General features: G+C 35.7%; 1 protein-coding gene and 1 pseudogene across 1 annotated transcript; one reads left to right on the forward strand and one right to left on the reverse strand.

Moving 5' to 3' along the window:
* Nucleotides 1-812: 812 nt before the first annotated feature.
* Nucleotides 813-6231, forward strand: LOC132300545 (pentatricopeptide repeat-containing protein At1g10270-like; annotated as a pseudogene).
* Nucleotides 6232-7785: 1554 nt separating this feature from the next.
* LOC132300546 (glycosyltransferase BC10) lies at nucleotides 7786-13345 on the reverse strand. Its single transcript, XM_059797671.1, has 2 exons — nucleotides 12002-13345; nucleotides 7786-8666 (listed from the first exon to the last, which is right to left on the reverse strand). The coding sequence occupies exons 1-2, from the start codon at nucleotides 12545-12547 to the stop codon at nucleotides 8025-8027; spliced, it is 1188 nt and encodes a 395-aa protein (XP_059653654.1). The 5' UTR covers nucleotides 12548-13345; the 3' UTR covers nucleotides 7786-8024.
* Between the last annotated feature and the right edge of the window lie 5108 nt (nucleotides 13346-18453).

The following is an 18453-nucleotide window of genomic DNA, read 5'->3' on the forward strand; positions in this document are numbered from 1 at the left end:
TTTTTTTGATAGGTAAATTTACTTAAAACATGTTCTTTTCGAACTTAATGCTTCGTTTGGTAGGAAGGAAGGAAGAAGGGTGGAGGGAAAATAAGAAGGAAGAAATAAACTTCATTCGTTTGGTAGAGAGAAGACAAAAAGAGAAGAGAAAATAGGATGGGTGAGTCATCCTTCATGCTTCACAAATTTTCGTCTCTCCAAATATGGACGGAAGACACGAAGGCTTCATTTGTTAGACGTAATCAACTACAAAAGAAAGGAGAGAGATTTTTTTTTTTAAATAGAGTTTGGATAGATGGAAAAAGAAACAGTCCATGAACCCAATTTTCTTTTTTTTTTTTTTAAAAAAATCTTCCTCGTTTCTCTTAAGAAAATATTATGAATTCTTATTTTAATTTAAACAATAGAACTGAATATAAATAATTATATTATTAAATTTATTAATTCTAAATTTTACTATTTCTTTGCTAAAAATAGATCTCATCAAATACAAATTCATTTATTTTTCTTAATATTTAAAATCATAAGGGAAATCTTGGTATGTACAATCATTTTTTTTTTTTTTTTACTTTCATGCTATCCGAATTAACAAATTAATATTTTCCTACAATTTTTTTGAATAAATTTAGATTAACCAAATAAATGATAAAAAATAAATTTTCTTTTTCATTCACTTCACTTTTCTTTCATTTTTTTTTTTTTTTCTTTTCTTTTCTTTTCTCACTTATGTCCATCTAGAGCCCTAAAAAACATATATATATTATTATAAATATTTTTAAATTACAAAACTTTCATAAAACACTTTCTATTCTACCTTCTTCCCCAACCATCTTCTCTCCTTTCCATCTAATTTTATTCCAAGTTCACCTTTGTCCAAACTATCGTTGCATGCACACTCCCGGTCAACCATCCATTTCGTTGACTCCCATCATTCACGATCTCAATGTAAAATACACGACGATTTATCAAACAATTGACAAAGGTGAGGAGAGGGTTTAACTCTCCCTCTCCCTCTCCCTCTAAATAGGTTTTGATTCACCTCTCTCTCTCCCTTTTGATTCACCTCTTTTATGTCTCTGCAGTCTGCATTTCACATGGTTTAACACACTCTCTCTCTCTCTACCATGACACTATATCGCATCATTCTCCGATCACTCAGACAATCTTCGTCTCTCACCACTACCACCACTCAAACCCTAGCTATTCAGCACCACAACCACGTTCACCACCATTTCCAACTACAAAACCCTCATTTCCTACTCCCACTCCGCTCCTACGCCTTCTCCTCCGCCGCCGCAAGCGTCGCCTCCGTATCGAGCCACCGCTCCACGCCCTCCGCCGCGACCCCAACCCTCCCCGCCCCAGGCCGGACCCCAACGCGCCGCGCCTCCCAGACTCCACCTCCGCCCTCGTCGGCCCTCGCCTTAACCTCCACAACCGTGTCCAATCCCTCATCCGCGCCGGCGACCTCGACTCCGCCTCCGTCCTCGCCCGCCAGTCCGTCTTCTCCAACAACCGCCCCACCGTCTTCACCTGCAACGCCATCATTGCCGCCATGTACCGTGTGCCAAGCGCTACGACGAAGCAGTCGCGCTCTTCCAATACTTCTACAACCAATCGCGCATCGTCCCCAACATCGTCTCCTACAATTTCCTCATCAATACCCACTGCGATGCCGGCTGGGCCGATATCGGGCTCGAGGTGTATCGACACATTCTCGCCAACGCCCCGTATAGCCCTTCACCTGTCACGTATCGTCATCTCACAAAGGGTTTGATCGACGCCGGCCGAATTGGGGAAGCTGTTGACCTCATTCGCGAAATGCTCAATAAGGGTCATGGAGCTGATTCGCTTGTTTACAATAATTTGATTTCTGGGTTTCTCAATTTGGGGAATTTAGAAAAGGCCAATGAGCTTTTTGATGAGCTCAAAGAACGGTGTCTTGTGTATGATGGGGTTGTTAATGCAACGTTTATGGATTGGTTTTTTAATCAAGGAAAGGAAAAGGAAGCAATGGAATCATTCAAGTCCTTGCTTGATCGGCAATTTAGGATGGTTCCGGCGACTTGCAATGTCCTTTTGGAGGTGTTGGTTAAGCATGAGAGGAAAGTGGAGGCTTGGGCATTGTTTGATAGCATGTTGGACGATCACACCCCACCCACTTTCCAAGCTGTGAATTCGGATACTTTCAATATAATGGTTAATGAGTGCTTTAAGTTGGGTAAGGCTTCGGAGGCAATTGATGTGTTTAAGAGGGTGGGTAAGAAAGTGAATTCGAAGCCTTTTTCAATGGATGTTGCGGGATACAGCAACATTATCACGAGGTTTTGCGAAAATGGTATGTTGGTGGAGGCAGAGAAGATGTTTGATGAATTGTCCTCTAAGTCTTTGAACCAGGATGCGACGACTTACAGGACACTGATTGATGCTTATTTTAAGGCGGACAGTGTTGACAAAGCCTTGCAAATGTATACCAAGATGGTGGAAGTTGGGTTGAGAGTAATTCCCGCTTATGCTAATAGATGGTTTGATGAATTGGTTGAGAAGGGCAAGGTTTTGGAGTGTTTACCGATCGTGACAAAAATGGGTGAAAGAGATCCAAAGCCAGATGTCTTGAGCTATGATATTTTGATCAGGGGGCTTTGCAAGGAAGGTAAACTGGACATGAGTCTGGATTTACTGGCTCAGATGCTGAGGTATCATGTTAGTGTGACGCCTACTCTACGGGAATTTGTATCTGAGGCTTTTGAGAAGGAAGGACGAACTGACGAAATTGATAGACTTTTAATCACAAATGGGCCAAGTTATGGCGCATATTCGCAGCCATCACAACCCCCTCGAAGGGCAGGACAGGTAATTTCCTTCACTCTATGATCACGAGGTACGTTTTTCGTATGATTAGATTTATGGTAGTAGGGCCTTCTAGTGCCTGTTGAGTCTATATATGCATGATTTAATTGTAGATTGGACTTCACAATTATTATCAAAGATGCTTTAATTGATAAATAATCAGGATGATTATATAGTTATAAGTGATAGATATGCCAATTTTTGAGGCGTCACAAGCATGAACTTTTTGCACTGAAAGTAGCATTATACAGGTGTAAGTCATCATGTTGTGTAATACTTGGTAGTTATTGAACTTCAAATCTGCATTTATAGATGGAATTTCATAGTGATTATGTGTACCCATCACTGTGTATTTTTTTTCATTATTAGTAAGAAGATCTGGTTTTATGGTATTTAAATGTGGATTTAGACTTCTTTGAACTATTGTCTCTCTCTAATAATCTGTATGAAAATTAATTTATTTTTTTCAGTGAGATGGCTGTTATTTATATTGCAAGAGAAAAGAAGAAAATGAAACGTCAAACCTTACCAACTTCATAGTTTGTAATATAATTGCCTTTTCACCCTTCCCCTCTTCTAGCCAGTTGAATGTTGGGAGAAATGAAAATCTGGAACATTTTGTAGAAGCACAGAAAGTATGAGTGAGAAGTATCCTCGTGTGCAAAACTGTGTGTGTTCTGTGACATTAAATAGTTTACCTAGACTTGGCTGTATAGGCTAGTTCAAATAACCAGTCAAACCCTTTGGGCTTCTTCTTTTCTTTTCTTTTTTCGAAAATTAAAGCAACTGTCTTAGTAGTTGGTCAAACCCTCTTCTTAAAAAGTCAATTGGTGTACAACCAATCCACTTCTGTTATGGAAAAGGCTGTCACAAGGGTGCTTATAAGTGATAAGTTAGCTTGCACCCTCACTAGACTGCTCGTGGTTGGGATGGATTGCTCTTCTGTTATTAGACCTCGTACCGAGTAAAGCTCTAGCATGTGCTATCTGTGAGATTTAGGGGTAAGATGAGGTGTCTACATTGTTTTCTGTCTCGGAAAAATTAGACTTTTAACTAATTATTTATGTACAATCCAAATGAGGTCATGTTAACGATTAGAAGGAAAAACTGAGATAGGCCTCATTCTCTCACCAAGTGACTTTACTATTTCTTAGCTTACAATTCAAAGGAGGCTGCACAATGGTCCTTCACCTATCTAAGGGATGATATAATTTATTCCTGCGTGTCTATGAGTTGAATTTCTGAAAATTCCATTCCTATTGTGGGCTCTAATGAGGGTTGTTTCATGTGAGCTCATGCTCTTTGTTGTTGGATTGGACTTGAGGGTGCAAGCTCATAGTGAGAGTGCCTTCATGATATACTTATCTTCTGATATTAGATCTCGAATTGTATTGCGTAGAGCACTTGTGCTATTTTGTGTGAGGTAGGGTCAAAGCGAGGTGTCCACTTGTGTTTATTTATCTTTTGGAAAAAAATTATTGCAATGTTAATCATTAGAATAAGAAACTCAAAATGCCCCATTCTCTCACTCAGTGACCTTTCAAGTTTTTGTATGAAAAATCTAAATGAGGCCACCTAGTGGTCCTTCTGATATGAGTGGCCCGGAGATATACCCAAAAAATTCCGATTTTGTAACGAGAGTGCTCTCACATGAAATCATAACTTCAGTTGTTCGATGGGAGCACTCTCATGATAGATTTACTTTCACATTACTACATCAGTAGGACTTTAAATTTTCTGTCTGGAGCTCTATTGTGCTGTTTTGTTAGTATGAATGTAAACAGTCATTTTTGCTCTTACTTCTGCGGAGTATATTTTTTGGGAAAAATCTATTGTAGTGTTGATCTTTAGAATATAAAATTGATGCTCACAATTTTTTGTATGATCCAAACTAGTCTATTTTATGGTCCTTCGACTATTTGGAGGATGATATAACTTGAGAGATATTTTTCTATTATCCACTTTTGGATTAGAATATATAACGTTTTGAACCATCTTGAAGTTCCTACACAAGTTTGATTCCCGATTCCCAGAAAACTACTTCAGCTTCTAAAACTACATAGCCTCCTCATTGTGCATGTCTTTTCATGCATTCCTCCGCACGAATGGCACGGTAACCTGTTGTAAATAGTGAGTCGAACCCCCTTCCAAAATCAGTGTTTGACAGTAGGGCCATTCCATATGCAACAAATATAGCTAGAAATCAATACCTTTCTATGTGAATTACAAATTGCTGGAGGAAAGTTTTTTTTTTTTTTTTTTTGCTTTTTCTCTACTCGGGTTAGCAATAGGGCTGCCAATGAATCAAAGCTAAGTCGAGTTTCACTCTGTTTGAACTTGGCTTGTTTGCTTGTGGGTTCAACTCAAGATCGCGATGAGCTCAAAAAGTTGGGTTCGTGCTCACTCAATTCTCTCTCTCTCTCTCTGTCTCTCATGAAAGTTCAAGCAAATGTATGCACAGGGCTATAACAATCAACCTCCCCTTTGGGAGCAAGTGAGGATACCATTGGAGTTTAATGCCCATTAGTATTGTGTTCAAGTTCACTTTCCCTTTGGGAATGAGAGAGGATGCTATCGAAATTAATGTCCATTAGTATTGTGTTCAAGATCACTTTGGCACGTATATGAACTTATTCAAGCTTATACAAGTTTATATTCCTTTTTTTTGTAGCTGATACTCACACACCCATCGCAAGGAATTGGTTACACTCAAGAGAAATCGAACCTTATACCTGATGTTTCATGAGGCACCAGAGCCAAGTGACTTCTTGTTACAAGAGAAGTTTTGTAACACATCGGATCCGAATGGGGAGTGAAATGGATATATATGGGGTGGGTGTTAGCCCCACCTAATAGGTTAAGCTTTTCGGTTAGATCGCAAACCACCCATTCGTTACAGTTGGTATTAGAGCCAAGTTCAGACCTTGATCCGGTGTCACGCCAGGTGGACAAATCACAACCAGAGCGTTGCGAGTTTGAGTGGGGGAGAATGTTACAATTGGAGTCTTGTTCCACATCGGATCCGGATGGGAAGTGAAATGGGTTTATATGGGTTGGGTATTAGTCCCACCTAATAGCTTAAACTTTTGAGTAGGATCGCGAAGCACCCACCCGTTACACTTGCCCCCACTTGAGCCAACCCTTTGGAGTTACACATATCTATGTTCATGTGCCTATGTATGTACAAACCTACGCAAGGCTATGTTCATGAAAATATACAAATCTATGTGAGCTTTATGTTCACGAGCTTCTGATTACAAACTGTTTATGAATAACTCGATTCATTTGGAGCCCTAATTGGCAATAGTTGAATCATTTATGAGTTTGCATCCCTTAAAAGGTAACCGTAAGGGGAATTTCATTGAGAAGATCTTAACAAGTCATTTTTTTTTTTTACCTAGGTGTATGAAATTTGATGGGCAGACAAATGCTCATACCTCCATTAAGGAAGAGAGTGTTCATGGAATCTCAGTAGATGAAGAATTGCTTGCAAACGAGGTGAAGTTGAGGCTGAAAACGTTTATCATTCACTTGTAAGTGAAGGTGAAAAAAGAGAAGAAAATAACAGAAAAAAAGTGCTAATTGTTAGCCATTACTATTTCTAACTTGGTTCTTTAAATAAATTGTGAGACTTCTACTATTTCCAACTTAAGTTTTGTACATAAGGCGTGACCTCCTTGTATATATAAAAGTCTATTATTATAGAGCGATCCAAACCTATTTCTAATCCAAATAGTTAAAAACCAATTTTGCGAGAAGCTATTTTAAAAGGGTTTACAATATATTTGTATATTTTTTTTAGATGATTAATTGATAAAAAATAATTATTATGAGGATGATGGGAGTGAATCTCTTCATTCGATACAATTCTATAGTATCCTATTCTATTTCTTTGGTACATTCCGATCAATGAAAGGTAACTATGAATCCCAATCTTTTTATGTCCCCAATTCTTAATAAAAAATCTAGCTTTTTCATGATTTTTACGTTGGAATATAGCTCTGTTCAGCTCAAGATCGATCCCAATGGTATTAAGGTCTTTTTAATGCGCATGTGCTAGGATTAATCCAACTTTGTACATGGGCTGGATATAGCCCAACGGCCATAGAGCCAAACTGTAAGCAAATACAGTACAAAGTGAACCTTCTATTCATTAACTAATTACATGCCTATTGATGAAATCCTTTCTTTTTTACCAAAAGATTGAATTAGCGGGACCCTATCTCCTAAAAGTAGGTTAAAAGTTCGAGTTTCGGTGATACCTCAATTTCCTAAAAGGAGGTCAAAAGTTCGAATTTCGGTAAAAACATATGTCTAGGAGTAACCAATAAAAAAAATGAACCAATTGATAAACCTCTTGTATCTTTTTAGTATTTACACAAAAGGCTCTTTTTGTTTAAATGTAAAATATTTTTAAAATTTTTTATTTTTTATTTTTTATTTTTTGTTATTTGATTGTAGTAAAATATTTATAAAAAATATATATATTAAAATTTAACAAAAAATTTACCCATCAATTTTCAACAAGTTATTTACACACTCCATCAATTGGACTCAACCTAGATCTTTGTCAAACACCAAAAAATAAATAAAAAAACAATCATCAAAAACATTTTACTTACTTCCATAAAATAAAATAAATTAAAAAAAAACTACAATTTTGGAAATAATTTTAAAACAATATTTCAAATACATTGATTTGTATGTAAAAACATACGACCTTGCATCTCTCTCTCGCGCGCGCGCACACACAAGATGCTAAAGGGTCAAAGGGGTTGACGAGGAGGATTGACGACATATTTCTCAAACCAACGCTTCAATAATGCCACGTCAACTTCACTTGCACCACCTAAATCACATAATGAACAGTGAACACATCATGATGAAAAAAGAAAAAAAAAAAAAAAAATTCAAGATGCATTCATAACACGGGAGTAAATGTATCGATGTTTTCCTTCTTTAAGGAATTTTGCAGATTCCACAAAATTTCTGCCAAGCAGTCCTCTCAATAGTAGAGCACCACATTTATCTTACTAATGTCCTGTACATTCTAATCAATAAATCAATTTAACCAAAACTACAAAACTTGCAGAAGCATGCAAAAAAGCTTTACTCAAATCTAGGAACTAGAGGGGGAAAAAATTAACCCTCATCTCTGCCAAGTCAAAAAAATTTCAAAATTTCATCACCCTCGACGTGAGGTTGAGTAAGGGCTCCAATGCGCTCGCAGCAAACTTCCTAGCAAAGAGGTAACAAACATGTGTTTTCTTCTCATTATAAGAACAACGTGTCCCATTATTTCTTATGGACTGGATAAAGCTTTCTGTAACATTCACTTTCTCAAACTTTTTAGGGTGCGGGCCTCCCAATGACCAGTCGACCCAAGTCACGCTTCGATTTGCATTCATAGGTCCGTAGAACAAGTGCAGGTAAGTTGGAAGGTAATGCTCGTCTGGGTAGCAAGCAGGCAAACAATACTTCCTGAAAAGGGTGTAGTACTTCGTGTCTGAAACTACTATGACAGCTACTGTCCGGTTCAGCTCAAACCACTGGGAGCCCTTGCGCCAATCAGAAAGCTGGATATCAGGTTTCATGCGGCGACTGTAGCGGCCACGTCCATTACGGGAGGGATCATCATATGACTCAACGAAGCTGTAGGTAGATTCGATGAGATATTTGTAGACAGTTTGGAAGTTGTAGACTGGGATGCAGCTCTCCGATAGAAGAACAAACCGCTCATTTGAGAAGTCAAGCAGGGCATTGGCTAGAAGGCGCCTCTCCGAGTCTGCCAGTAATATTGTTCCCCAGTCAACTTTCTGACAAGAAAAGAAAGAATATTTTAGGGGGAAAAAAGGAAGCTAATACTACTATAAATATGTAGGCTTAGAAAAGCAATTACACAATGCTGGACCTGTATATACATGGGGTACTTGGCAGGGGGAGATTGGAGACGTAACTAACTATGGCATTATTTCTACACAACATCACAGCTCTAAGTTTCGAACCCATGTTTTCAGCTCAAACTTTTACCATTGCACCAAGCAATGACCCTATAGAGAACGTTAGCTAAAAAACGTAAAATTAATTCAAAAGATGAAACATTCCTATAGTGCAGCAAACTAATGCTTAACAGTGTGTTTGGATTGAATGAGTTGGAAAGGAAAGAAAAGGAAAAGAGAAGGAAACATGGGCTTTCCTTGTGATTTGTTTGAAACTGAGGAAAGAAGGGAAAAGGAAAAAGGAAGGGAGGGGGCTATATTAGCCCCTCAAATAGTAATATTGTTTTCCTTTCGAATGGGAAGATTTGGAAGGAAAAGATAAGGGAATTAGTAAATCCACATTCCCCCCCTCCTTTTTATTTTTTATTTTTTATAACATATGAAGTTCCATTTTCTCTTTTTACTCATGTAACGAAAACATTCATCTTCTTAGGGATGGCAACGGGGTGGGTATGGTATGGATTTGACTAAACCCTACCCCACCCCATTTATCAATTCTCAGTCCCGAACTTGTCCCATACCTGGGACGAGTTTCCATTCTCAATCCCATCCCTACTTCATGGACAGATTTCGCATTCCATCCCCACCCCATCTGAACCCATCATCCCTGTTTCTCCATGGAAAATGGGGGGAGTGAGAGAGAGAGAGAGAGAGAGATTGAATAATATATAATGAGGGACAACCTAGACGTATGTATACATATAGATGTAGAGAGAGATATGAGATTAGATTTTGAGCAGAAAAACCCTAGATAAATACACACACACACACACACACACACACACACATATATATAGAGAGAGAAGGATCTAACTTATCTAAGGCATGCGCTTCCATCACCATATTGTAGAAGCAACTGCCATAAGGAAAGATTAGAAGCAGTGGTTGTGTGACCGAGAGTCCATGATGTGCCTGTAGGAGAGAGAGTTCAGTCTAACAAAGACAGTGGTTGGAAACGATTGCCAGTCGGAGATGTGGGGAGGTAGGATTGAAAGGGATGGTTTTGTATACTGTTTACATATATTGTAAAGGCAGTTGAGGAACAAAATAGCTAAAATGACAGTAAAGTAATTGCACTATATAATTGGGGCGGTTGGGCGGGGCGGGAAACATGCCTATCTGTCCCCCGCCTCCAACCCGTTTCAGGTTGAACTAATTTATCCCATACCCACCCTACCCCGTTTAAAGGCAAACCAAACCCGTCCCATTAGAGGCAGGGCAGGGCAGATTGCCACCACTACCTCTGCTTTCCTTTCTCTTCACTATCTTTCCACATAAATACATAATGGATTGCAACTGCTAGTCTAGTATAAGTTTTTTTGCAATAACACCTTAAATATATATTTGAAGATATAATTGCCAATATTCGAGAAGAAAAGAAACTAAACGAAAAAATTAAAAATAAAGATGGTCTTCATGAATTTTTTGTGACTTTGTCTAGAAATCAAAAGTTTAAGGACGAAAAAATAGTAAAAAATCCTCCATTTTGGAACGCACTGGAACAGAACCAAAATCCCAATTACCACGACTTTTTGGCCCTTGTCAATTTATTTATATGGCAAGTGCTATGCTAAGTTGATGTAGCATGTAGAACTCTAGAAGGCAATCGACACCACTTAATAAGGATCTACCTTACTAGATAGTTGAGATCAGCCAATTGATACCAACAAATAAAATAGCATGACTGAAATGAAAAGATATCATACTTTTATAACATAATCTGAAATGAAAAGATATCATACTTTTATAACATAATCCAACATCAGTTAGTTCTCCCGTTATATAAATGAAACACAAGTATACAGAGGAACTAAGTTACTTAGTTCTACTTAGATAGAAAATGTTTAGGATATTTTTAAATATTATATCCCCCATCCTATTACGATAGTTACTCTACAGAAATCCTACATCTAATTACAAATACAAAATTGCTTGGAGTCAACAAATTCTAATTGACTCAACAAGCCTTGGTTTGAAATACTTGGAGTCAGCAATATCTAATTAACAACTATTCTCCAAAATAGAGAATTAAGAATATCCTTATTATCATGAATCTTAGCCATCTCTGAAAATTTATTCTTCGGCCTATAAAAGTCGCATTCCATGTAAGTATGTGTTAGTCCAAGTTACCCTTAAATTCCAACTACAAAGACATTCGACAATCCCCACAGTTCTTGTATCGTACTCAGCCCTCCATTGGTAAATTACTCAGAGTTTATTGTATATAAGTTCCAGTATTTCTATCAGATTCGTACACCATATGTATGTTAAATGATAGCTTTCTTCAGGATAACTTTCTCTTCTAGCTTACTTCCCCTGATTTTTGAAGGGCCTCAAAAGGTCCTAATCACCACATCTCTTTAATTCATTAGGTTTCAAAACAGAATCCTACCATACAGGATAACTTTCTCTTCTAGTTTACTTCTCCTGATTTTTGTAAGGCCTCAAAATCTCCTGATTACCACATCTGTGTTATCCACTAGACTGCAAAATGGAATCCTAGCCTCAATTCCTTTCACTTTCTTAATAGTCGGTTGGTAGGTGACGCATACGAAGATCATTTTCATTCCCAATATTAAAAATGCGATGATACATCAAGTGATTATCATCATAGTGTAAGAAAACCATAAAAAAATATATACATAAAACAAATATAAATAAAATAAAAGAAGGAAAAGGAAAAGGAAATCATATTCTCTAGTTTACTCCTAATGTCCTGAATAACTGGATTCAGGTGACATCTATTTGTCATTACATATTTGTTTATTCAGATTACGTCTATTGGAGAAATCAACTGAGTTTTTTTTTTTTTTTTTGTTTAATTCCATTGTCTATTTTGCCATTTTAGGTCAAACAAAATTAAGGGTAATTGAAAGAAAAAAGCTAGTTTCCTAAACTAATGCAAAAAATGGAGTTTTAATGCTGTCCATTGGATGAGATGCAAAGGCTGCAACTAAAAGTGAGTATACTGCTTGCTGCTCACCAAGGAGCAGTTGATCACTTTGTTAGGCTTGTTCAGTAACTATAAAATGGAACCGATGCAACCCAAATGTACAGAAACTACATTCGATTGAAGCCAGTAATAAGTTCTCTACAAGCATAACAAAATATCAACAATTAAGAACAAAGAATCATGCTGGATTGATTCATACCTGACTAGGGATCTGGCGATTGTAGAAAGGGGAGGTACTGTTCACATTAAGCTCATACCCTGGGGCTGCATGCACATAAATGGAGAATAGCTTCTCATGTCCTTTGAAGAATCTCTCCCACAATGGCAACAGTGGCAGTGGTCCCCTGGTCAAGAACATGAAAGCCACTTTGGGCACTCTAGTGTATGGATAGTCCACCTTCTTGGGCACCATTGAAGCTCTCCAAAACAGTTCTTCGTCCGATAAACTATGAGTCACAGCTTTCGGGCGCAAATAGCTCTCCATGCTTAAGCAATCCACCTTCTCACAATTGTCTGTACAATTTGGCAACGGAAGCAACGGAGCCACTGCACGATTCATGATAAAATGATCTGCTTGTATGTTAAAATATCGATTGATATGCGAACTTGATGTCAACCCAATAACCACACCCACAACAAAAATGATGAGAACTGTTAGAACCCTCAGAAGTCCAAGCGTTGAGTCCTTTGAAACAGTACCCACAGACTTCTCCAAGTCTTCTCTCTCCCCCCTACTCCTCGTCATCGCCTTTATCTCAATTCCACAACCAAAAAAAAGTATATATGTGTGTATGTGTGTGTAAATATATACTTTTATTCAAGTTCAGCAAAATCCACCGAACGAATATATATGTGTGTGTTAACAAGCAGTTATCACAGAATCAATCTCCTATACCTTGTGTCGTCAAAGGATCGAGTTTGTCCTTTCAGAACTTCAATTCGCTCCCAAGTCAACGTTTTGGAATCCGAAACAACCCAAAGATCGAGACGTCTAATCAGAATCGAACGAAAATACATTATTCAGATTCAAAATGAGATCATAATTGATTCAGATCTCAGTTGCTGAAATCCGAGCAGTGATCGATGGAACAAGGAGCCCAAAAACTAGGGTTTTGCCAGAAAAGTGGATCGGTAGACACAACACGGAGGGAAAGAATCAAATGGAATCACAATTTCTAGAAGGAAGAATCAAAGATTGACCAGGTTTGGTAGTATTGATTAACATCAAGAGAGAGAGAGAGAGAGAGTTACAGAGATGTAAAAGATTAGATAGTGATGGAATAAAGAGGAGAGAGGATTGAAATTGAATTTGAATGGAACAATAGAGAGAGAGAGAAAGTGAGGAGAGAGAGGGAGAGAGAGAGAGCTAACTAATATACAAAAATGACAACAAGAAGAAAGAAGTAGTAAAATGCGAATAATGAGGATCTCAATGACCAAAAAACCCTGTTAATGCATATGTTGTGTTGCTTTGTGGGTGGTGATGATGAGTGGAGACAACACTTTAAACTAATGATGTGTTTTTAGAAGAAATTAATAGGGAGAGGGAAAAGTGAGCCACTTACTTTATTCGTTTTCACCACCATGGATTCTCTCCAATACCATTTTTTTTTTGTCCGATCATCTCTAATCCTAAATGTAAGTGCCGTGTCGTTTAACTGTTGGTGTTTAAGTGGTTGAGTTATTTCTGTGTGTCTGAAAGTTTGTGTAAGGGTCATTCTTGTCATAAAAAAAAATTCTCTAATTCTAAATTAAATTTGAGAATTAGAAAATTCAACCTGAATTCTCTCTCTTATTATTAGGAAAATGCTATACTTCATTTTTATTTGTGATTTTATCTTGAATTAAGTAGTTACTTATTTGTCAGTTTATTTGTATGTAAAGCAAATTTTTTTTAATATGAAATATATCTTAATATAGAAAAGAAAAAAAAAAAGAAGCAAAATTTAATGTTATAACATCCAAATCCTCATATAACTTAATAATTTTAATTCAATTTTGCGTATATATTTTATATTGAGAGACTCTTTCTATTAAATCTTTAAATAATTAAAATTAAAAGTTACAATATTTTTTATCATGTCACTCAAATACCCACTTTGTTCATTTGGATACTCAAACCGTGGTCCTTCACTTTGGGAAGTAAAGGAGATCACTAGACCACAAGGCCTTTGATATATGTTGAACCCTAATTTAGAATATTCATTTAAAGCTTTTATAATTATATTTTAATTTGGTGTCTTCCAATTAAGGTTAAATTTGAAAGAGTTACCCAACTGATTTAGAGTAATTGAAAAATAAATGCAGAAGAGAATATATATCTATATATCTATATCTATATATATATATATATTTATATTTGTATATATAATAAAAAAAATATTAGTAGAGAAAAACAAATTAGAGATAGAGAGATAAACGTTTGCATAAAATAATAAATTGCAATATGTATTAAAATAGTGGACATTAATGTTTTTTTTAGTTATCGCCACAAGATTAAATCTCAAATTTTAATTCGAGATGTGTATATTATTATTATTTTCGAAAGTTTCATGCTGTGCAATTTTATCGTATATATTTTAAAATTTCACCATTATAATTTTCTCATCATAAACTTTACTATTTTGAAATTAAAAAAATTTAAATGGTGAAATTCACCATTATAGTGGTTAAATTATAGAATTGTGATTTTAGAAAGAAAAAAACATGATATCATCATTATCGTTTTGGATTAAGTTGTGTAGAACATAGTCTGGGTAATTACACAAAGTGACGATAATATTCTTTTTATGGTTGGAAAGAAAAAGTATTGGAGAAGAGGTCATTAATGTGGCACAAGGTCAATTTTAAATAGAAAAAAAATCGCATAACCTTCCAGCTTTATCATTTTTATTTAAAAAATTCCACTAAAATTAAATATTTCTGAACTACAAAATTCATCATTTTACTCCCAAATCTGTAACCGACTCAAATGATAAATTTAATTTTATTATTTAATATTAAATTAAAACTTAAAAATTATTTTTAAAGTGACGATTCTACCCTTTCATTATTAACGAAACGACGCCGTTTGTTAACAAAAGGGAGCACCCCATCTTCGCCACCGCCGACAACAGCATCTTCCGAAACCCTTTCCTCCTATAACACTCCCTCACGAACAAATCTTCCATATACAGTCTACGGGTTCTGGGTTTGATTGGGGTTTGATTTGAATGAATCAGATTCTGAGTCTTAAAATAGAAATTCTTTGTAAAAAGAGAAATTCTTCTCATCTGTTCACAGGTAAGTGGCTTATTGTCATCTACGGTAAGAATATTTTGAGTTTCTTCTTCTTCCAGCGAATGGTGATGTTCCGGCGCCTATGTAAGTAGATTAGGAAAGAGTTCGGGCTGAGGTAGACGAATTGCTTATAGAAAGATGATCTGTGGTTTGATTCCTAAGTCTCAAGGGTTTGGCCGGTAAGCCTTCCCCAAAGAAAAGGGCTTCGTATCTATTCAATCTTAAAAGAGAAATTCTTTGTAAAAAGAGAAATTTAAGATTTGCAATCACAATTTCTTATCTTTTTAGTAACCAAATTAGTCATCAGAAGCAAATCAAATACCTGTCTCTTCGTTCACATATAATATATATAAATATAGATAGATAGATCGATCAGAAATGCCGTCTTTCTACCTCTCTCTCTCTAAAACCAGACCCATCAAAGAAACAGAGCAAGTATTTTTTTGCTGAGTTAGTTTTTTTTTACTCAAATTCAATCAGAAACGACCCTTTTCGACTTCAAAACTTCGAATTCCGAACAGCAAACAGATCAAAATTGCCAAAATTCTTGCACTGATTCTCAGAAACCAAGTCTCTCTCCGGCGGACGGGACGGTTCTTCACAATTGCTTGGTCGTCGTTTTAGCGACTTGCTAGTCGCAAAGGGAGAGAAGGTGTTGAGCTTAGCCAATTGATGGGCAACAGAGGCATAGATGTGCATCGAGGCATGGCACAGAAGTCCGCGACACACTTGCACAGAGATGGTTTGGGAAGATGGAGGGTGAGGAAGAAGAAAACCCAATTTTAAAGGGGTATTTTTGGAATTTTAAAATAAGAATTATCAATTAAAAATTTAATATTACATCACGAGACCAATTTTGACATTTCACAATGTAATAATCAATTTTGGAGGCAACTAGATGACTTTTTTTAGTTCCACAGGGTTGTTCAATTTTGATGGGGTTTATTGACTGAAAATGATAGTACATAGGAGTTATGTGATATTCCTCCTTTTAAATATAAAAGAGTTAAGGTATTTTTATTTTTCTTTATATATTTTAAATTCAAAAAAGAATACATGTTATTTGTTTTAAAACATAATCAGGGGTGTAATAAATATTATACATATTCACGATTATTATTACTTCATTTTTTTAATTTGTTTTTGCACCATTCACATTAAAAAAATTAGCTCTCCACCCATTCAACTATTTCCTTTGCTTTGATCTTTTTTATTCTTTCATTTTGTAAAATTTGGTTTATGCTATCAAAAATCCAAAACAATTGAAATAAGTGTTAAGATCACGTCACAATGTGCTGTCACATATTTTGAAACACGTGTTTTAAGAAAATATATATATATATATATATATATATATATAGTAAATAAATAAATAAATGAAATTGCTATGCTTTCTGAAATACATTGGTTTCTTGTTCACCTCATTTTCTGGAACTATTGATATGTTGCATATGTTAATTCCAACAACATCATGCCAAAGAAACACCAAGTTTTAAGATAAACTCTCTTTGTATTTATTTTATTTATTTTTTAATCACACATATCACTAATTCTCGTAAATTACACATACCATTTATGCTTTTTTTTTTTTTTTTTTTCCTCTCTCTCTCATAAGTCCTAACTAATAAAATAAGATATTATCTTATTCTCTTCTCTTTTCTTCTCTTCTATACAACCAAACAAAAAGAGGAAGGATACAATCTATTTCCTATGAATATCTCATTCATCTCTCGTTTTATCTTTTTCATCTAATTTTTTTCCTTCCTACCAAATAAAAACTCGAGTATGGGAGTCTAGTTCAGGATGTTCGAGTTTATAATTTTTTCTTAATATTCCTTAACTACTCGACCACATAATTACTATTCTTTGACACCAAAATTTAAAATTTGATATTTTGATAAAAATAATGATATTTGGATAGACGAAAATGAAGCCAACAACTTTGCATTCCTTAAATACATTGAACTCTGGTGACTCCATTTTGGCCATTTGCATCTTCTATCACCACACTTTTGATAAATGAACTTTGTCGACCTTGTAGGCCAATCAATGTTAACAACAAAAAATAATAAAATTTAAAAAGAGAGAATATATATATATATACACTCCATTTTGGCCATTTGCATCTTCTATTACCACACTTTGCGATAAATGAACTTTGTTGACCTCGTAGGCCAATCAATGTTAACAACAAAAAATTATAAAATTTAAAAAGAGAGAATCTATATATATATATATATATATATCCTAAATAAATTTGTTAAAAAGCTTATTTTATCCCAACAACTTTATTTAATTTTTAAAACTTTGTGGTGGGAAATTTCCCCTCCAATCAGAAGGGGCCACATAAGCAAGCAAGGGACCACCAGGGACCTGCCACGCGGGGTCCAACATAACCTGCTAAAAGCAGGTCCATCAAACCAAATGGAGGGACCAAGCCCAAATGACAAGGCTAGGTCCAATTAAAGGATTCAATCATTCAAGCTCGGCCCAAATTCCATAAAGCCCAAGTCCGGTTTGGCAGTTCCATCCTGCATAGGGAAGGATACAAAAGTATTGTGTTAATCCAGCTACGTAAACATTAAGGAACTTGGTGGACAAGCTCTAATCAAGTTCGAACTTGTAAAAACTTTATAAATAGGGATCTAGACCCTCGATAAGATTCATGAGCAATTTCTCCGACTAGAGTTTTTCCTTTTCTCTTCTTATGGTTTTCCCATTTGTTGAGCGTGTAGCATTAATTGAGCTGGAACGACATCGTTTTTCCACGATAAAAAATATGAGAGCACGTGTTTGTGAAGTGATAATGATACAATAATATATATATATATATATATATATATTCTAAATGATGATTTTTTTTTCCTGGGCAAAGAAACCGTTTCATAAACAGCTGAACAAACATTACAGTATGAAGAGCTCATAACAAACAAACATGAAACTTTTCTATGCTTAATTTCCTAATCAATACTACCTGGGCAATTTTAAGAGCCTGATCATCACAGACCATCTCTATGCACATGCAAAAGAGTAACTATGGGGCCTAAAGCTTCTAATAGCATCCAAGAGCCAAGCTTTGTCTTTCATGGCGGTCCGTAGCACCAAATGTAATGCCCCTAATTTTATTTATTTAATTTAATTGATTTAATTAGATTATTTGGATTTTATTTCATTTAATTGTGGAATTATTTAATTATTTATTTAATTTAATTGGTATGTTGGTTTGATTATTTAGTAAATGTTTTAATTGTTTATGTAATGTAATTGCTTGTGTGTCATTGCTATGTTTGTTTATGCGTTTAATGTATTAAATTGTTTATTAATTAATTGTTAGGCTTATTTTATTATTTTATTTTAAGGGATAATTCCATA

Source organism: Cornus florida, unplaced genomic scaffold (assembly GCF_030987335.1).
Source record: "Cornus florida cultivar Cherokee Brave unplaced genomic scaffold, ASM3098733v1 CherokeeBrave_3.0.0_Hap2_Chr03, whole genome shotgun sequence".
In the NCBI taxonomy this organism is placed as follows: Eukaryota; Viridiplantae; Streptophyta; class Magnoliopsida; order Cornales; family Cornaceae; genus Cornus; species Cornus florida.

Excerpts from the sequence above, each read along its gene's own strand:
- LOC132300546 (XM_059797671.1), bottom strand. The coding sequence starts at position 12,547 with ATGACGAGGAGTAGGGGGGAGAGAGAAGACTTGGAGAAGTCTGTGGGT. Across the intron at positions 8,667-12,001 it reads ATCGCCAGATCCCTAGTCAG|AAAGTTGACTGGGGAACAAT; the intron begins GTATGAATCAAT and ends TTTTCTTGTCAG.